This window comes from Hyla sarda, chromosome 6 (genome assembly GCF_029499605.1).
Source record: "Hyla sarda isolate aHylSar1 chromosome 6, aHylSar1.hap1, whole genome shotgun sequence".
Classification (NCBI taxonomy): Eukaryota; Metazoa; Chordata; class Amphibia; order Anura; family Hylidae; genus Hyla; species Hyla sarda.
This window is the reverse complement of record NC_079194.1, coordinates 143,602,541-143,624,709: the sequence shown is the minus strand read 5'-3', so window position 1 is coordinate 143,624,709 and position 22,169 is coordinate 143,602,541. Positions and strand designations below refer to the sequence as shown.

General features: G+C 43.2%; 1 protein-coding gene across 6 annotated transcripts in view; it reads right to left on the bottom strand.

Moving 5' to 3' along the window:
• HYDIN (HYDIN axonemal central pair apparatus protein) overlaps positions 1–22,169 on the bottom strand; it is a 231,459-nt gene that overhangs the window by 172,450 nt on the left and 36,840 nt on the right. For all 6 annotated transcript variants that reach the window (XM_056525416.1, XM_056525415.1, XM_056525414.1 and 3 more), the window contains 5 exons: positions 20,839–20,958; positions 18,245–18,379; positions 6,681–6,880; positions 6,374–6,498; positions 1,253–1,454 (listed from right to left, as the gene is read on the bottom strand). In XM_056525416.1, the coding sequence (XP_056381391.1) occupies positions 1,253–1,454; positions 6,374–6,498; positions 6,681–6,880; positions 18,245–18,379; positions 20,839–20,958 (782 nt within the window). The remainder of the gene's footprint in view (positions 1–1,252; positions 1,455–6,373; positions 6,499–6,680; positions 6,881–18,244; positions 18,380–20,838; positions 20,959–22,169) is intronic.

Here is a 22,169-nt window from a genome sequence, read left to right as displayed (position 1 = left end):
CAACTGCTCTCCCCATTTACACCTGAGACCTTGTAACATTAACAAGTCACATAATACTGGGGTAGGAAAATGGCTAATTGGACCCAATATGGACATTTGCACTTAATCACTTGTAATCACTTTTACACCCCAATAAAATATTTACAAACATGTAGGGGGGTGGACTCACTTATGGGAGATACCGTACATGTCCTTAAGTGTATATGTGTGTCAACAAAGTGTAAACCTGTGTGTTCCAGTGTACCAGTTCATCAGTGCAAAGTGCAACTGTGTGTACCAGTATCAGCACAGTGTGCACTTGTTAGAATCAGTGTGTCAACGCAATGTGCCCTTGTGTACCAAAATGACAGTGCAGTAAGCACCTGTGTGTATTCATGTGTCAGCGTAGTGTGCACCTGTGTGTACCAGTGTGTCAGCAAATTGTGCACCTGTGTGTCAGTACAGAGTGCACTGGATTATTGCAGTGAGGCAGTGGAGTGTGCACTGGAGTGTGTCAGTGTGGCAGTACAGTGTGTACCTGTATGCAACAGTGTGTCAGCTGACTGTGTGCACTAGTGTGTCAAGACAAAGGGTATATTTATAAGTTTTGGTTGTAATCTTATTCAGCAATTTTTTTTTTTCACTGATGTAAAATAAAGCTGAAGGGACCTCTTTGTTGTCTGTTTACACCTGCGTGTCAGTGAATAGTGTACCTCTGTGAACTACAGTAGTGTGCCAGTGCAGTGCGTACCTGTGTGTATCTGCGTAAATAGCAAATTGGTCAATAGCAATCATTATCCATTAATCTTTAGCACAGTGTGTTCTTGTGTATCTGTGCAATGGGAGAGATTTATCAAAACATGTGCAAAGGAAAAGTTGCCCATAGAAACCAATCAGATTGCTTCTTTCATTTTTCACATGGCTTCCTAAAAGTGAAAGAAGTGAGCTTATTGGTTGCTATGGGCAACTGGGCAAGTTTTCCTCTGCACGGGTTTTGATAAATCTCCCCCAATGTGTACCTGTGTGTATCTGCACAGGGCATGCTTCTGTTTGTTAATGTCAGCACAGTGTGTATCTATGTGTTAAACTACTATCATCTAGACCAGTGTTTTCCAACCAGGGTGTCACCTGGTGTTGCAAAACTACAACTCCCAGCATGCCTGGACAGTCTTTTGCTGTCCAGGCATGCTGGGAGTTGTAGTTTTGCAACATCTGGATGCACCCTGGTTGGGAAACACTGAGCTAGACACTCCTGCAGCTGGTGGAGCATTACCTTTGCTTCTGACGTTCCTCCTCCTGCTGAGAAGCAAACTCTTTCCACTGGAAGTGAACAATGATGTCACTGCGATTAAAAATAGTGACTGTCCTCTGGTTGGCTAAAGACAGGAAGGTCTTCTCAATAGTAAGTGAATTTTTGTCTAGTCGCACGTTCATGTCGGCAGCAGCTCCATACAGGTCTACGCATACATCTTCACCTAAGGAAAAAAAACAAAGCCCATGAAAAGTCATATAGGTCATGAGTATGACATGCAACTCTGTGGGCCTTACTTTGGGTATCTACAATGCAATCGAAAGTTTTCAGACCTTTTCACTTTTTCCCATCTAAACAAAATCATTATGAACTCAATACCCTATAATGAAAAAGTGAAAAACAGAGTTTTGTTATAAATTTTTTGCTAACTTTAAATTTGCTAACTTTAAAAAAAAAAGGAAAAATTAAAATGTCTCCTGGACATATGTATTTAGACTCTTTGTTATGACACTGAAATTTAGTTCTGGGGGCCTTCAACTTCTCTTGATCATCTTTGAGATGTAAATTCGGTTAATTGGACAGGATTTGGAAAGACACAGTCCGGTCTTATAAGGTCTCACAGCTGAAAATGTATATCAGAGCAAGAACCAAGCAATGAGGAGGAAAGAACTGCCTAAAGATTTCAGAGACGGGATTGTGTGGAGGCACAGATCTGAAAAAGGGTACAAAAAATTCAGCTTCACTGAAAGTTTCCAATAGTACAATGGCCTCCATAATTCTTAAAAGGAAGAATCTTGAAACAACCAGAACTCTTTCTAGAGCTGGTCACCCCACCAAATTATGTAATTGGGGGAGAGGTGCCTTGGAAAGAGAGGTGAACAAGAATCCAATGGTCAATGTGCCTGAACTCTAAAGATGCTGTGTGCACATAGGTGTATCCCCTGTATGGCTTCAGATGATGTCACGCCTGCGGGGGAATGCCCATTCCCAGTCTGTGAATCTGACTGAGCAGAAAATACAGAGCACTATTAAGGTAGAAACCTAAACAATAATACAAATAAAGGCAGGAGGTTGTTTATCATGATGGGGGCAGTGAACTGGGAGGATTATAAAATGTAACAAGATCATGACAGGTACTCTTTGAAATGGCTTCCACTGACAGTCCCCATGCAGCTTTGCAGCTTGACAGAGCTTGAGAGGAACTGCAGAGAAGAATGGCAAAAGATCCCCAAATTCAAACCTTGTGGCATCATACCCAAGAAAACTGAAGGCTGTAACTGCTGTAAAAGTTGCTTCAGCAAGTAAGTAACAAGTAAATGGTCTGAATACTTATGTCCATACAAAATAATAGTTTTTTCTTTTTAATACATTTGCAAAAACTTCTAAATTCTGTTTTCACATTCTTATTAAGGTGCATAGAGTGCAGATTAATAGGGAAAAACTTGAATATTTTGGATTTTAGCACAAGGCCAAAACAGAACAAAATGTGTGGAAAGGTCTGAAGACTTTGCTAAATGACTCTATATGTGTGTATTCTACACAGCCTCCACATCCTACTGTCCACACATTACAATAAAGATCTCCAGTTTACAGCATCTTCTTCCATTTTCAGTTCTGGCACAGTCTCAGTCACAAGATACTCTTCATTTATCCCAACAAGTCGACAGCTCGATGTTAACACTGATAGCAGTCATTGTCAAACGGTAAACAAGCTGGATCACTGATCCCAACAAGCCGTAACATGAGAGACCACCCCACCTTGTTGTCCTACACTACCTCTACATGTCAAGTTACATGAACTGACTATCCTACACTACAACCATACGTGTCTCACCAAATCTCCCCATGTCACAATACATGGACTCATTGTTCAATCTACTTCTACATATGTGCTCCAGATCTCCCATGTCTTGTTACATGAATTTTGTTCTAGTGTACATCTACATATGTCTTCTAGGCCTCCCATGTCATATTACATTAACTCATTCTCCAACTCTACATCTACAAAAGTCCTCCTACCCTACATCTACAAAAGTCCTCTAGATCTTGCAATGTCACATTACATGGAATAATGGTTCAAACAGTGAAGCTTTATTATGAGCCAAAAAGATAAGCAATACAAACATGAATATACAGATACCCAAAACATAGGTATGATAAACAAGGTAAATCAAATAACTGGGTACAGTACAAGAAAAATAAAAGAACAGCAGGGCACAATCCCAAGCAGCCCCCAAGCAGCCCCCATTTAGTAGAGAGACAGAGTGGTGAAAATTTGAACAGTATAAAGTAGACATCCAAGAATTCCATACTTGCTCAAAGTGCTCAACAGTGGAGACAGATCTAAACCAGGTTTGAAACCGGGGTTGTGAAAGAAAGGTGATAGGGGAAAACTTAAAGCGAACCAGGCACCAAAGAGAAAGGGAAGAAAGAGTGGCTTAAGCAGAGGCGGGAACCAGATGACAGAGACAGAAGACAGGAGAAGAATCCCACATTAATGCAGGAAAAGGGTGGGGAGCTACCAGGTCGGATTCAACAGTAACCCAAGAGAAGCCAAAGCACTCACATTCAAAAGTAGAAGCTGAGCAATTCGTGCTGCATGTATGTATTGAACCAAGTGAGAATGTTCCCCTAGACGCTTGTGATAATGCATAATGGATTTAGTAATAAGAGGGCGCTTACCATGCCAAATAAACACAAAGCTATCTTTCTGCAAAGAATGAACGTCTCCCATAATGAGAGGAATCGGCAGGGTACGGAATAAATATAGCATCCTCACAATTAAATTATTGTACTAGACTACATCTACATGTGTCCTTCAGATCTCTCATGTCACTTTACATGGACTCATTTTCCAACACTACAATTACACATCCTCCAGATCTATATCTAGACTTATCCTTCAGATCTTCCACGTCACATTACATTGACTCATTTACTTACAAAACCTACACGTGTATTCCACAACTCCCATGTCATGTTACATGAACTCATTGCTCTAATCTTCATCTAAACACGGAGCAAAGGAATCCAGCAGGTGTAATTATAAATACTTCTATTTTTTTTTCAAGCCTTTTAAAACAACATAATGCATGTGATAGGTTATTTTAAAAGGCTTTAAATAAATTTGAAGTTTCTACACCTGCGCCTGCTGGATTCACTTGCTCTGGGTTTTGATGATTATTCTTGTCTGAAACACAGGATCCGTGCACAATCATTGTGGACTTTATCTAAGGAGGGTGAGCTGGATAGCATGTTTTTAATGTATCTAGTCTCCATATCTTCCATTATATGGATGCATTCTGTTCCAATATCTAACTGCCCTCCCCAGAGCAGAAACTATGGTATACTAACACCCTACAATTCATACTCTTTCTCCTATTACTCTCTACCATATCTTTACTTTATGACACAGACACAGTCACTGGAAAAAGGTGACATCATCCATAAAGTATAGAGAAATATTAGATATTTATTCCCTCAAGTGCATAACAGCTTCATTTCAACCTAGTAAGGGGTCCACAACCACTGACTTCTATAACAACACAATTACTTCAACAATTCTACTCTACTGCCCATCTAAAAACACAATAGAATCTAAAAAAGACTGGCACACAATCTGACTGAAATACTTAGGAAAGCTTCCAGGGCTGCAGAGCGGTGTTGGAAGAATACCTACTCCAAGAAAGACTTCAAAACATACAAACTTGCAGTTTTAATTTAAGTCTGGACTCAGTTATGAACTACTTCATTACTGTCAAATCTTATATGTCCACCTCTTCAAACAATTAACTCTTACTACAACCCTTGATGCGCCTTCTCAAATCTCTCATCTCTGTCGAGGACTTACATCTCTGTCACATATTTCAAGCACAACATCCACAACATCATAGGAAGTTTCAACCCTCTTTGCCATGCAGAATACCAGAGTGTCCAATGGCTATACCCTCCTTCCCCATCTGCCTTCTATAACTCAACAAGGAGAAAACTGAATTCGCCATCCTTTCCACATCTCACTTAACCTTGCTTCACATACTGTAGCTATCAATCCAAGTTGGCTCTACTTTCCTCAGTTCCACAGGTCTGCTGCATTGGGATAACTTTTTATGTCACTCTGTCTTTAAAACTACAGTATATGTTAATGGGGTACTCCACCCCTAGACATCTTATCCTCTATCTTATCCCCCTACGAACTCCAGGCCGGCACCCCGACGTTCGTTGTGTTCAGAATATTGGCATTAGGCAGTTGCGTTCGTGACTCCATCACAGCAGTCACGCCCCCTCCCATAGACATGAATAGAAGGGGCGTGATGTGGCTGGCCTGGAGATCGCGGGGGTCCCAGCTATTTTTCACAAGTGGGATAGTTTACTAGGCATGGTCTGTGACCTGTGCAGAGGTTATTTCACAGGGAAAGGGGAGGCTGATGGTTCTGAGATTCAGCTATTGTCTTATATACTGGTGTAGATTTTTCACTGTACTTCAGTCTGTGATAAGGAGGCCACTGCTCAAAAGTGATCTGTATAGAACATAAAGTCTTAGTGTATTAGGCCTAGTGGCCAAACTGAAAGGTTTCAGGATTATTTTAAAATATAGATATTAAAGTAGAAAATTACCAGTCCCTTCCATATATCTTTGACCTAATGTACCAGTACTTTTCCACATGTAATATCAATCTTTACCAGACCACCTACTTTACTCCTTTCCAGTCTGCTTCTTCCAAAAAATGTCTTCACGATTCTTTCTGTGCATACCCCATACTTTGGATTTCGCTTCACTATTCATATTCCTCAGCACCCATTTGTGATTTAGTTCATGTTTATTGTACTTGTTTTTGTCTTATACTATGCACTTAAACCCCTTTTTCGGTGCACTGCAATTACTGCTACTTTAAAATAATAATACTGATAAATTGCATCTACACGTCTTCCCGATATTTCCATGCCTCATTACATGGGCTAATTTTCCAAGTCTACATCTACAAATATCCTTTAGGTCTCCCAAGTCACATTACATGTAATCATTGTCCTAGTCTGCATATGCAAGTGCTTCAGATCTCCTACGTCATAATACATGAACTTTTTGTCTTAAACTACAACTAAATGTGTCCTCCAATCTCAGGTTCTGGCTTCAGGATCAATTACCTGTGTCATAATGGATCATAAGCTCCTGTTTGTGATCTCCGACCTCCAGGGGCTGGAACTCCAAAATAACTTGCATAGTGTTCCCTATATCAAGTGTTCCAGACTCTGGCTGTACATAGAAAGGCCTGGAACAAAAAATGATTACATATATTCATCACATTCTCTTTACTGTTTCTTGACATTTCCCTGCCCCTGATATAAGCAGACTTAGCATCAGGGTTGCCTCTTTACCCTTTATGTGTAAACCAGGATAACAACACACCACAGTCTTTGAACATGACTGTCCATCTGTGCATTATTTCCTTACCTCTGTGTCTGAAGCTGAAATCGAGCTTCACGATTTCCAATGTTTCGCACCAGGAGCATTTTCTGGGTATTGTACTTGACAGGGGAGACTTCAAAACGTAACTGATCTGGAAAGTCCAGCACGGCACGGGCTCCGATCGCTCGGACGGGGACCACAAACTTCTCTCGTTCAGTAATGCATATTAATTCATGAACATAATCCTAAATTAACAAATTCCAGAGGAGCAAAGTTTTCACATAAGCACTAGACAGAATATTTTATGATTACTAAAACAGTAGAGGAATAGTGTGAAATCCTGAGAATACAGCACCTAATAAAGCTGAGTATCTTCAAGGTGTTGCTGTGAGCTTGCTTTCGCAAGCCAAGGCAGTGTGCACATTTTGAGGATCTGATTGAATCCATTTTTTGTATTGTATGTATGCTTATATTTTCGTCATGTACCCATCCCATCTTTCCAAGCATATTTTTAATAAGAATATAGCTGGACAAGAAAAGGAAAGTCTGTTTGGTGTTGGTCCCATCTGAAATGATGATACCTTGCTGCATTAGATAGGCTCACCCAATTTGATCAAAAAGTACATTTTGAACCTTAAAGGGGTATTTCACCTAATGGCTTCCTAGCCCCCTCTGACCTGTTTGCAGCCGCATGTGGTGGTTGAGACACCAAAAACAGACAAAGGCAGCAAGTTAAGAAAATTTGTGTAACTCTCATTGAGGTTAATCAGATTTGCGCAAATGGCGTAACCCTTCTTGCTTTGCTGTTGGCGTAACTGTGCTTAATTTATGTAAATGTGAGTTATTTAAATTGCGTAACTTGACCACTTCAGCCTTTTTTTGCTTGCCGGTCACCTTTGTCTGCTGCAAACAGGATGGAGAGGCCCAGTAAGCCATTAAGGGAGATAGGAATAGCCCTTTAAATGTACAAGTATAATAATAAAATTAATTTTTATTAGTTTTCAATTAAATGTAACAACATAAATTTAAACAACCCCAAGAGGAACCCCCCCTCCCTGCCAGTACCAAAATAACAATCGGTCCATGAGACAGGGTGTAAAAAGAATCAATAGGAGCAGTCCGTTTTCTATAGATCATCAAATATTATAAGTAGGAAGGTGAGGAGTATCCCCATAGAGAACACCAACACAGTAACAACCACAAACATAACCATTCACACACACACCAGAACACTTCCTGGGCACTCACCAGTTATCCAAATAACTACACTAAGACTGGGAGGTCCCACTAACCGGAGGATCTGTAGAGACATCCATCCACAGTACCCATACTTTATCACATTTTTTCAGGCATCTCCTGAACATATTTATTTACTAAGGTGATCCACCGGGACAGAGGAGGGGAGGACACATCCTTCCAGGCCGTCACTATGACTTTGCGTGCACAAAACAGGAGAAAGCAGATCAATATGTGCCTATAAGAGCCCATCACCAAACCATCAATAACTCCCAACAAACAAACTTCTGGTGTCAAAACAAAGGGGAATTCCAGATGATCTCACAGGAATTGCATGACCTCTATCCAGAAGGGCACAACACAGGAACACTTCCACACCGCATGCAAAGAAGTGCCTCTCTCTCTCCCACACCTGAAACAAACATCCGGCCCTGAGACCCCCATGCGAAAAAGTCTAACGGGAGTATAATATAAACGGAGAACAAACCTGGATTGAATGAGAATATCTCGGACACTAACCACTGTAGGATAATACGTCTTAACCACTTCCTTCCATATGTCTATTGAAAGACTAGTAACATCCTCATCCCATTTCAGCTGTGCAATAGCAAACGGATCTGGACCCACCGATTGCAATAAAGCTTAACTCTGAGTGAGAGGCTTAGCTAGGTCGGCGGTTCCCAGGAGCGACTCCAGATCATTGAACACAGGGGTGACTTCCAGGGAAACAAACTGTGCGGAAAACACATGTCGCAACTGAAGATACCTGTAATGGGCATCCTGAGGGACATGAAAACGGTCTCTCAAGTCAGCAAATGAAGGAAAGACACAGTCATCTCAAAACAAGTGCATAGCGAATTTAATTCCATGGGAGCTCCAAAACCCGGCCGCCTCCAACTCCTGCAGGTGTTTCAAATGAGGATTAGCCCCACAGGGGTGCTTGGGGAGAAACCACCGGCGGAGGGAAGCACCCGGAAACCACTGACCAGACCACAGCCATAATCTTAATAGGAGCCAGCAAGGATGAAGAGGGAGCATACATGTACAATACATTAGTCAGTGTCTCATAGGAACCCATGAGAGCCCCTGCCAGAGCTGTGAAGGCATTAGAGAGATCCAGGTCAATCCACCAGGCCGCGCACACCAGCTGTGAAGCTAGAAAATAGTTATGCATATTAGGAGCAGCAAGTCCTCGCCACTGTTTTGGCACCTGGAGCAGTGCCTGTCCCAATCTCGGAGGTTTATTCTGCCAATAGAAGGATCTCAGACCCTTGTTCAGTTTAACAAAAAAAAACCCTAGGGGGATAATAGGTGACAAATGAAAGAGATACAGAAATTTTGGGATGAAGATGATCTTAAAAATATTAACCCTACCCGCTAGGGATAAATGTAAGGAATCCCATGCCTGTAAACGCGTAATTGTGTTTCCTAGAAGAGGGTCTAAATTAAGGGCCATAAACTAAGAATTACTAGGAGACACCTCCACTCCCAAATACCTGAATCTAGACACAGCCTGCAAACCATTTGGCAATGTATAAGGCAAAACCCCTCCCCGAGACAAGGACATAATGGATTATTTAGCCCAATTTACTCTAAGGCCCGAGACCTCCCTAAACCTATCCAGAAGATCAAACAGAGTACATAGGGAGCCCTCCACATCAGCTAAATAAACCAAGATGTCATCAGCATACATGGATATCTTTTCGGTCAGGGGCCCTCTAAAGAGAATCGGAGGCACGAACTGCTGCCGCCAGAGGCTCCACAGCCAAAGCAAACAGAAAGGGAGATAAAGGGCACCCTTGCCTTGTGCCCCTGCCCAGTCAGAAATCTCTAAATTGGTTCCTATTCGGGCCCTAGGTGTATCATACAGCAAGCGGATCCACGCCCTAAAAACAGATCCGAAGCGGATCAGGCATCAGGCACCAAATATAGTGCCATTCAAGGCCTTATAGACATCAAGGCTAACTACATAACCAGGGGAAACTTCCTCCTCCGCTGCGGAGATGTTAAGCTGTAGCCTCTTGATATTGATATCTGTAGGCCTCCCTGGCATAAACCCAGTCTGGTCAGGGTGAACCACTGAAGAAATTACCCCCAGTACCATTGCCAAAATTTTTATATCAATATTAAGAAGGGAAATGGGACGATAAGAGTCCGGCAAAATCGGATCCTTTACAGGCTTGAGAAGTACTGGAAAGTACTACTAAGGGCCTCTCTCATATAGTCAGGCAAGGCCCTAGACTCCAAGGCTGTCATATACAGGCTAAGCAGGATAGGAATCAATTTCTCCTCATTGACCCTTTAACAGTCCCCCACCAATCCATCCAACCCTGGAGTCTTCCCAGAGGGTAAATCTTTTATGACCCTTGACACCTTCTCAGCTGTCAAGGGGGCCTCAAGACCCGAAGACTGAAGTGAGGTCAAGGTGGTAAGGGGCAACTCTCTCAGAAAGGACAGTATATTCTCAGGGGCCACCCCAGAGGAGGAAGAGTATAGGGAACTATAAAAGGAGTGGAATATCCCATTAATAATCATCGGGTCAGAGCTAAGTGTCCTATCTTGAGTACGTAAACAGGGTATGGAAGTTACAGGATGGCTCTCCTTAGACAAGTAAGCCAACAGTTTACCATTCTTGTCACCAAATTCAAATATGGCCGCTTCTCTAGCCACCATTTTCAAATGTACCCGATCCTTTTGTATAATCAAAAGAGACCTCTGTGCCTTAGCCCACGCTCTCTCTGTCTCCGGAGTAGGATCCCTAACCACCGCTGCCTCAAGGACTCCTATTATGGACTGTAACTCCCGTTCCCGGGCACCCAACTCCGCCCTCCTACCCGCCACACCTACCATAAACGCTCCCCGAATAGTCGCTTTGTAAGCATCCCACTGGATGAGAACATCCGGATGGGAGGCATTATGTGTCTAATTATCAGATTGTGCGACCTCTAAGGCGGAGGAAACCTCCTCTGACTGAAGCCACCCAGGATGCATTCTCCACAGCCAAGAGGAGGGACCAGGACCCAGGGACAATGTAACTATCAAGGCAGAATGATCTGAAATCCCCCTACCTACTGGTATAACATACTTCACTCACTGCTGGCAGTAAGTTAGCTGAAGCAAAGGCGAGATCAATATGAGAGAAGGCTTGTGAAATTGAGGAAAAAAGAAGAAAGCGGAATCGTCCGGATATTTCCATCTCCAGAGTTCAGTAAGGCCCAGCCCCAGACGCCAAGAAGCCAAAGCAGATGAGCCAGGGTCCGCAGCACTGGTGCGATCAAGCCGGGGATCAGGAACAACAAAGGAAGTCTCCTATAAAAAGAACAGGGTCAGTAGGGAAAGAAGTCAGTTTATCCGTAAGCGAATCCAACAAGGCAACATGAAAAGGAGGAGGAACATAGAAAGAGACCAATGTGAAACAGAAGGAGGACAATGCACAGTGTAAGATCACATACCTACTGAAGTGGTCACATGAAACCTGGGAGACCACCAGAGGCAGGGATTTAGACACCAGGACCGAAACCCCTCTAGCTAGTGACGAATAAGAAGAATGATATCCCCTCGCAACCCACGCCCTCTTAACCCCTTAAGGACCAAGCCCATTTTGGCCTTAAGGACCAGAGCGTTTTTTGCACATCTGACCACTGTCACTTTAAACATTAATAACTCTGGAATGCTTTTAGTTATCATTCTGATTCCAAGATTGTTTTTTCGCGACATATTCTACTTTAACATAGTGGTAAATTTTTGTGGTAACTTGCATCCTTTCTTGGTGAAAAATCCCAAAATTTGATGAAAAATTTGAAAATTTAGCATTTTTCTAATTTTGAAGCTTTCTGCTTGTAAGGGAAATGTATATTACAAATAAAAAAAATTTTGATTCACATATACAATATGTCTACTTTATGTTTGCATCATAAAATTGATGAGTTTTTACTTTTGGAAGACACCAGAGGGCTTCAAAGTTCAGCAGCAATTTTCCAATTTTTCACAAAGAGAAGGAGTCATATTTGGCTTTTTGAGAGCAAATTTTGCTCGGGGGGCATGTCGCATTTAGGAAGTCCCTATGGTGCCAGGACAGCAAAAAAAACAAAACACACGGCATACCATTTTGGAAACTAGACCCCTTGAGGAACATAACAAGGGGTACAGTGAACATTTACCCCCCACTGGTGTCTGACAGATCTTTGGAACAGTGGGCTGTACAAAAGTTTTCATTTTCACGGACCACTGTTCCAAAGATCTGTCAGACACCTGTGGGGGGTAAATTCTCACTGCACCGCTTATTACATTCCGTGAGGGGTGTAGTTTCCAAAATGGGGTCACATGTGGGGTTTTTTTTTTTTTTGCGTTTGTCAAAACCGCTGTAACAATCAGCCACCCCTGTGCAAATCACCTCAAATGTACATGGTGCACTCTCCCTTGTGGGCCTTGTTGTGCGCCCCCAGAGCACTTTGTGCCCACATATGGGGTATCTCCGTACTTGGGAGAAATTGCGTTACAAATTTTGGGGGGCTTTTTTCCCTTTTACCTCTTGTGAAAATGTAAAGTATGGGGCAACACCAGAATGTTAGTGTAAAAAAATTACATTTTTTTACACTAACATTCTGGTGTAGAAACCAACATTTCCTTTTCATGAAGGGTTAAAGGAGAAATAGCCCCCAAACCTTGTAACACAATTTCTCCTGAGTACGGAGATACACCATATGTGGCCCTAAACTGTTGACTTGAAATACGACAGGGCTCCAAAGTGAGAGCGCCATGCGCATTTGAGGCCTAAATTAGGGACTTGCATAGGGGTGGACATAGGGGTATTCTACGCCAGTGATTCATAAACAGGGTGCCTCCAGCTGTTGCAAAACTCCCAGCATGCTTGGACAGTCAACGGCTGTCCGGCAATACTGGGAGTTGCTGTTTTGCAACAGCTGGAGGCTCTGCTTTGGAAACAGTGGCGTGCCGGACGTTCTTATTGGGGGGGGGGGGGTACCCCTAGGTATGTGTATATGTAGTGTTTTTAACTTTTTATTTTATTTTGTGGTAGTGTAGTGTTTTTAGGGTACAGTCAGATGGGCGGGGGATTACAGCGAGTTTCCCAGCACATAATTTGCTGCATCTCAAACTTGCAGCGAGAAACCCACTGTAAAACCCTCGCCCATACATTCACAGGGGGGGGGGGGGGGGGCACCAGCTGTTGCAAAACCACAACTCCCAGCATGCATGGTCTGTTAGTGCATGCTGGGAGTTATAGTTTTGCAACAGCTGGAGGCACACAGGTTAGGAAACACTGAGTTAGAAACAGACAATGTTTCCCAACCAGTGTGTCTCCAGTTGTTGCAAAACTACAACTCTCAACATGCACTGACTGTCCAGGCATGCTGGGAGTTGTAGCTCGGCAACATCTGAAGGGCCAGATGTTGCTGAACTAAAACACCCAGCATGCCTGGACAGTCAGTGCATGCTGGGAGTTGTAGTTTTGCAACAGCTGGAAGAGCACAGATTGGAGACCATTATACAATATAGACCATTATACAATATAGACCATTATACAAACTGGGGCCTTCCAGAAGTTGCAAAACTACAATTCCCAGCATGCCCAGACAGCTAAAGGCTGTCTGGGCATGCTGGGAGTTGTAGTTTTCAGACTCCTAGAAGCAGCAGTGAAGATCTTCACTGCTGCCTCTGAGGACCATGTACTTACCTGCCGGTCCCGCCGCTGCTCCTCCACGTGGCCGGTCCCGCCGCTGCTCCTCGGTCCCGCCGCTGCTCCAGGTAAGGCCGCCGGTCCCCGCGTGTTCCCCCCCCTATGCCGCAGGTCCCCGCGAGCCCCCGCAGCCATCTTCCCCCGTTCTGCCCGACTTCCAGGGGCGGGCAGTGCGGGGGATCTGAACTTTCACCCCAGGTCACTGTGATTGGTCCACAGGGACCAATCACAGTGATCGCTGACCAGGACCATCAATGATGGTCCTGGGGGGTGAAGCAGAAGTTGTCTCCTGCTGGAAACAGCGGGACTTCTGCTGGTTTACCCGTGCGATGCTGCGCATCGCCGGGTTAACTGAATGTAATTTATAAACGTCGGGATGCGCGAAAGCACTGCACAACCCGCCGTTTATATATGACATTCTGCGGGAAGGGGTTAAGGGACAACACCTTCTGACCCCTAAGAGGAGTGTCTCTTTACAAAATCTAGGCACAGCGCTCTCTTGAATTTGGAGTTAAGGCCACGGATGTTCCAACTGAGTATTTTAAGGGACCCCATCATGAAGCCAGTGAGAAGCATAAACAGGGCCCGATACTCCACACAGGATCAATTTAACTAGGAGAGCTCCCAGGCACACCACACACAACCAGACAACAAAGACAGACAACAAAGACACCACACCACAGAATAACAAAAACAGATAAGAACTGTAGAACATTCCCAGAACAAATCCCTGTCTAACACTAACTAAACCAGTGCAGACCTGTACCCCAAACAATAAAACAATATCAGATGAGTGCAGGAGCTTCTTATAATCCACCAAACCTCCACCTCCCGCTGTCCCGTAAATTAAGGTCAACAACCCCCTAACCCTTTAGCAAGGGAAGGACCTAAGGGGAACTTGTACCTCGGACAACTACAACTCCATTCCTACACCACTAACTAGCTAAGAAGGGAGCAGGCAGTCCAGCAGGGAAATCAGTCCAGCAGCTGAGCAGCCCTAGGGCCAGCCTCCGCCCACTGCATCGCTTCAGCAGGTGAAGTGAAGAATTTAGTGGTGCGTCCATCCACCACCCACAGACGAGCCGGGTACAGCATAGCATATCTATATCCTTTGGAGCGAAGCTTGGCCCTGACTTCCGTAAATTGGGTATGCTGTTTTTGAAATTCCACAGAGAAGTCCGGTAGAAGGAGACTCTGCTATCACCGAAGATCACTTCGCCTTTAATCCTCACCGCCCGCAGGATAGTGTCTCTGTCTTTGAAATGTAGAATCTTCGCCAGGAATGGTCAGGGGGGCACCCCAGGGACAGGAGGTCTGGCAGGGACCCTATGGGTCCGCTCCACCGAGAAGAAAGGAGAGAAGGTATCCACAGGCAAAATCTCTTTTAGCCAGGATTCAAGGAATGTCACAGGATCGGCGCCCTCTGCCTTTTCAGGAAGGCCCACCAGCCGAACATTATTGCGCCGGAGGTGATTTTCAAAGTCGTCAGCTCTGTCCACTATTCCTCTAAACTAACGCTGGAGATCAGCAATTTGTTGAGGGACACGGCGTAGAGTGTCTTCCACTGTAGAAACCCTGTTTTCCAACTCCGTGGTGCGCTCCCTCAACTTTTGAGTCTCGTGGCGCAGGATGATAAACTCCTGTCTAAGCTCATACACTTTAGAGATCATGGAAGTATGACAAGAGGTTATAGTAGACAATGGCCTCATCATACGGCATCCGGTCTGGAGAGGGAAGAGGTGACGGACCAGAAGGATGATCCACTAAGGGCACAGACTGACCAGGTGAAGAACTGCTCGAAGGATCCTTAGATCTGGAAAAATGACTCAGCGTTTTAGCAGCGTTGGCTGCCACTTTGGTAGAGAGAGGCGTCTGAGCCACAGAGTCATGCTGAGAACGTTCGATAGCCTCAGAATGTCCGTCCTCCAAAGAGACATCATCATCAGATGAAGGCCGAGCCATCCCAGCCCCTGACTTATTGTGTTTGGATCTGCCCCTTTGGCCAGCCAGAGTATCACTCAGTCACTTAGCAGGGCAAAAAGGAGCAAAATAGGGCACCAGAAGAGAGGAACACCAGCAGCCTAGGCAGAGTAGTGAAGGGGTCCAGAGGCTACCCTAGGGTTGTAGTACCCCCACAGAGCCCCACTAATCCTCAGGATAAAGTGCTGCCATCCTCCGGTGCTCTCCTGCAGAGAGCTGAACTTAAGCACTGTAGCCCGGCAGTCTCAGAAGCGCGGGCAAAGCGGGAGTTGCCCAGGAGACCCAGCACTGGATCAAGCTTCACCCACGAAGGCCAGCAATGGCAGGGCCTCCAGCCACAGCAGCCAGGAATCAGCCCGGGACTCTGGCAAGCAGAGGACACCACAGAGTACCCCGCAACAGCAGAGCCTCCCCTCCGTCTCCACTCCAGGGCCGACTGCCACCTCGATCGCCGCCTCCACCTGCACAGCCGCTGTCCGGCCCCACCAGGGATCTGCGCACAGCTGCCGTCACCCAGGAGAAGCAGCCAGGACCACCGCCACCACTGCAAAAGATCTTCCGGAGCTCAGATCACCCCCTCAGGTAAGGTTCACCGCAGGTCAGGGGTATTTTTCAGGATAAATGATGAGTGGGAAGCGGGAGCTCGGCGGACACGTCTGCTCAGCTCACCAGGCTGGCCACTATCAAATGTACATGTATAATAATTATAGCCATAATGCAGTTCCATAAAATCTATATTGGTGTTCACATATATCTGAACATTTGTTGTGTGCCACTTGTTTGGAGGTGCTGATCAATTTAATGTGTTTTTGACAGTGGCTAATAAGCATAAACAGAAGAGAAGATGATGATCCTTTCTGCAATGTCACCACCAAAGGATGTATATTATTGTGTTGTCATCAATACAGGATTATTGCCTCTGATGTGACCTCATCACTCAAGGATGTAGATATAGCCTTTAATATTATGTTGGCTCTCAAAGTCATAAAATCTTAGCTTATAGTATATGATGTGATGTCATCATTACATGATGTACGGTAATTACAATCTTTGATGTTGTGTCACTACACCAAAACATTGGGCCAAGTTTATCAATCGGCCTTAAACCAAAACTTTTGCTCATAGCAATGACAGCAACAGCTCAGCTTTCATTTTACTAGAGCTCACTAATATATGAAAGATGAGCTGTGATTGGTTGCTATCGGCAAAACCAGTCAGTTTTAGTTTCAGGCAGATTGATAGATCTGGCCCATAGTGTAAGATCTCTGATGTGATGTCATGATGGAAGGAAAGTACCTTAAAGTCCCATGTATGAAGCAAAAGTGAAAAGACATAATGAGAGATTTATCAAAACCTGTCCAGATGAAAAGTTGCCCAGTTGCCCATAGCAACCAATCAGATCGCTTCTTTTATTTTTAACAAAGCCTCTGCAAGATGAAAGAAGCGATCTGATTGGTTACTATGGGCAACTGGGCAATTTATACTTTGCACAGGTTTTGATAAATCTCCCCCATAGTTTTTAGTGTTGTGTATTATGCCAACATAAAGTTCATGTTTCTGGTCTGGATGTTTCTGAAACAGAGTGTCATGAGGAATACCATCTATCCCAGTAGATGCTACTCTCATGAGTGCAATATACAACACAAGGGAAAACCTGTTTGTTGAATCAGGTGATGCAACAGAATATTTCAGACTTTCTAAGACATTACAGCACCCGAGCAACTCATTTCCCCTAGGCAGTATCATGGCGACTAGATGTTTAGTTAAACAGAACTTAAAAACAAAGTTTGTTCAAGGGCAATCCCCAGGAACAGCGAAGCTGACATGTAAATGGGGATGAGTAATAATCCCAAAATGTAAGCACCTGTTCTCTAATACAGTTTCTGTTCTGTCACGGCGCCACCGCTGGCACACATGTTTCTTAATTTTAGGCAGCAGTTGGACTTGCCACTTTAGGCAGCATTCCCACATGCCAGTTAATGCATGTGCTGAAACTATGTGTTCACCAATGACCGGGTGATGTTCCTGGAAATACTGATATGTGGAAACGTGGGCTTAGGCTGTGGCAAGTCCAGGTGCAGTCCACAATTATCAAAAAATTAAAAGCACTAGTGGCTCACTGCAGCTACTATCTTGTGATTTACAGATAACTGTAGGTGGTCAGTGCAGGTGCTGCTTACAGGTAAGGCTTCCCCATGGAAGATATGGGTGGTAACGCTGCGTGTTGGACCATCTTAAATTATGTAGATATGCCACAAATAAATCCTTGTCAAATCACCTGAAAGAGTTGCTATCCTATCTAATAGCTACTTGATGATGCATGATATTTCTCTACTTAAATAAAAAAAAAAATAGCTTTGCAAAGGCATATTTTGAGTTGAATAGATCTGTGTGAGTTTTTTTTTCAGGCTGAGCTATAGTTTTTATTGGTACTAATTTGAGGTAGGTGAGGTGACCAAAAAAAGGTTTGGGGAGATTTATCAAAACCTGTGTAGAGTAATAGTGGGGCAGTAACCCATAGCAACCAATCAGATTACTTCTTTCAATTTTAAAAAGGTCTCTGAAAAATTAAAGAAGTGATTTGCTTGGTTGCTATAGGCACCTTTTCCTCTAGACAGGTTTAAATAAATCTCCCCAATTATCTCTGATCCCAGCCCCTGCTGTTGGGTTTCTGCAGCACATGCCTTGAGATTACCTTATTTTCCTCAGGGGTAAAAAGGATGCGGAATGTTGATGCCATGCCCGGAGCCACTTTGTGACACACATCATTGGGGCTGATAATTTGAAAGTAGGGTGAACTCTCCTGAGTGACCTTTACCAATCGAGGAACCTGAAATAGTTTAATAACAAAGGCTAAGAGATTTACACTGCACCAAGAGATAGATGACAACACACAATAAACTACCTGTCTTAACCTTAAAGTGTACCTGTCATTATAAAAGAAAAACTTTTGACATGTTCTAGGGACCGATCACTAAAACAAGTAGAAGCACACAGCAGTGTGCTTCTCTCCCTGCTCTGTGTCTATGTGAGCAAGACCATCTCTTGCTTAGGCTGGAATTCCACTTGTTTTTCTTGGGGAAAGACGCCAATTCTTGGCATCCTTTGGCATTTTTTCACTCTTTTTCAGCTCCTTGGTGGTTTTGCAAAATCACAGCATTTTGAGCCTATAGCGTATTTTTCCATGAAATTGTGGGGTTTTTCTCCCATGGAAGTCTATGGGAATAAAAAAAATGGCAAGAAAAACGCCATGTGGGTTTTAACTTTGGCGTTTTTGCAGGTGGTTTTTATTCTTTTTTGGACTTTAGCAATCCAAAAAAGTGATGGAGATACCTTTTTTAATAAAATGTTGTAGGGTAACATTAAAAAAAATAATAAAAAAAGACACAGTAGTTTTACCGAAATTTATCTTTTTTATATCAAAATTTGTATTAATTTTTAAACAGGGATGAATTTATGTATGCGGGAAGGGCACTGAAAATGTAGCTGACAATAATAAAAATGTAGCGTGTATGTGTTTTTCACTTTTTATTCTTTATTTTTTACATTTTTTAGGTAGTACTACTACTCCCAGCATGGAACACACTGCTCCATGATGGGAGTAGTAGTACCTGTACTAATTGACAGGATCACCCCGGGTCTGTTGCGATCCTTCTGCATAATTTATAGATGTGGCGGGCCGCTCTCCTATGGTCCCCTGCACTGCCGTATATATACATCTATTCATATGTCCCGCAGAGAGCTGTGAACGGCCAGATGGTTCCAGCCAATCACAACTCTTTGTGGGAAATATGGATAGGTGTGTATATATATATATATGTCAGTGCAGGGGACCATAGAAGAGCGACCGGCCACATCTATACATTATACAGGACGATCACAGCAGGTGTCAGGGGTGAAATCCACTTTGATCTTTCCTTAACTGCAGGTACTACTGCTCCTAACATGGAGCACACTCTGCTCCATGCTGGGAGCTGTAGTACCTGCATTAATAGACAGATCGCAACAGGTGTCAGAAGTTACATTTGCTGCAATCTGTCTATTAATGCAGGTACCAAAGCTCCCAGCATGGAGCAGAGTGTGATCCATGTTGAGAGTAGTAGTACCTGCAGTTAAGGACAAATCACAGCAGGTGTCACCTGATGTGATCGTCCTATCTATTGCAGAGATGTGGAGCGGCTCTCTACAGCACTCCGCATCTCTGAACTATACTCCAACCGGCCATTGATATGAATAGAACATCACTCATTCATATTTCCCTCTGAGAGCGGGGATTGGCTGCAACCATCCAGCCAATCCCCACTCTGGATGGAAAATATGAATGAGTGATCTTCTATTCACATCACTGGCCAGAGTATAGTGCAGAGATGCGAGCGCTGTATAGAGCCTCTCCGCATCTCTGCTATATTATGGACGATCGCATCGGGTGTCAGGAGTGACCACCGGGGTGATTTGTCTATTAGTACAGGTACTGCTACTCCCATCATGGAACAGTCTGTTCCATGCTGGGAGTAGTAGTACTACCTAAAAATAAATACACACTTTATTAAAAATTTATGAAAATTTTGTTATAAAAAAGAAAAATTTTGTTAAACAAATTTTTCCCATCCCTACTGCATCCTTTTTTATTTTTTTGGGGTACCCAACAAGTTTTTAAAAAAACACCAAAGGGGCCAAAAATGCAATTTCCACTCAAATGCAAAAACAGAGGAAAAAAAACAAGTGGAATCCTAGACTTAGACATACATTTTAAGTCTTGGTCACATGATACAGAGCAGAGAGAGAACACGCTATTGATCCGTTAGAATAGTAACAAAGGGCACTATGCAGATCCAGTAGCCAGCATTTATATTCATCCGGAGCTCTTGCCAGTAACAGTGACAGTTGCTACTAAATAATTTCAGACACTGCAAAAGGTGCTAAGCTATATAAAGATAGCATGCATATGCATAACAATATGAAGAGGTAATAGTAGCTTGCACTCACCGTCGCTCATGTTCTTTTTATCTTTAAAACATCAATACAACAAGGAACATATCAGAACGTTCTGATATGCTCCCTGTTGTATCAATGTTCTAAAGATAAAAAGAGCATGAGCGATGGTGAGTGCAAGCTACTATTACCTCTTTATATTATTCTGAGAACATGCTCTGCTGATCAGTATGGTCTAAATGTTCTGTGACATATCAAAAGTTTTTTTTATGACAGTGCACATAAGTGCACGTAAGTTGTACAATATGATGGTTACTAGCAGTAGACACTACACATAACAGAAGAGAAGGAAATTACCTTGTCATTGTTCCTTAGGACAAGTGGCACCTCATACGTCTCACAGGGAATATAGTTCTGGTAGACAATTTCTGATGGGAAAGGCTGGAAAAGGGCTTGTTCTACATCCACTGAGGAGAACTACAAGACACATCAAGAATAAATCACAAAAGGGCCCTGGTGCCTTTTATTGATCTGTCCTAACAACTGCAACAGATTAACGGACGCCCTAGGTAAATCAAAAATAATTAGTAGTCTTCTCTTGCAATAAGAAGTGCCATGAGCATAATGTAGATACATATTTACAGCCTTCCATTGATATAACATTGGCTGTTTGTACAGATCCGCACTGGGCCCACAAGCAAGGGCTTACATACCAAAGAGGCAGACCGTGTGGCTGCTAAAAGCGCCCTTGAAGGGTGAGGGGGCTCAGCCCAACTTGTTCCCTTCTTTTTTTATTGGTTCTTTTTCTATTGGTAAAAAGGAGATTTTTTATTTACTTACCGTAAAATCTCTTTCTCAGAGGATCCATTGGGGGACACAGACCATGGGTGTATGCTGCTGTCTCTAGGAGGTTATAACCAAAGGAAATAAATGCGTTGTAGAGATCAAACAATACTTTATTGAATACACAAAATGCATTAAAAACCCATGAAAGGGATTAGAGAAAATACAATGAACATTATGATAATGGCCGCAATGGACCAGACTGAAAAATGGTGGCTACCAATAAATATAAATATAATACACAGGAATGTATGTAAACAAATCCTTATTGTTGGGACTAAGCCCATATACAGGAATATAACATGATAAAAAAGGGGCCCCGGATGAAGCAGTAGCGAAACGTTGGGTTAGGTGTTGGTTACCCAGGTATACTCTGTCCCACTGTGGTCTTTTATTTGTTGTTTTACATTTTTCTATAATCTATTTAGCATTAGAGTAAACTTTTTTATCATGTTATATTCCTGTATATGGGCTTAGTCCCAACAATAAGGATTTGTTTACATACATTCCTGTGTATTATATTTATTGGTACCCACCATTTTTCAGTCTGGTCCATTGCGGCCATTATCATAATGTTCATTGTATTTTCTCTAATCCCTTTCATGGGTTTTTAATGCATTTTGTGTATTCAATAAAGTATTGTTTGATCTCTACAACGCATTTCTTTCCTTTTGTTATGCTCTTGTAAGTAGCGTGGGATCAGTTACCTATTGGGGTAGTTTTTTTTTGTTCTCATTTTTTTGTGTCTCTAGGAGGTGTGACACTATGGTAATAAAAAAAAGTCGGCTCCTCCCAGCAGGATATACCTGCCTCCAGGCCCTGAGCTAATCAGTTTCAGTTCCAGA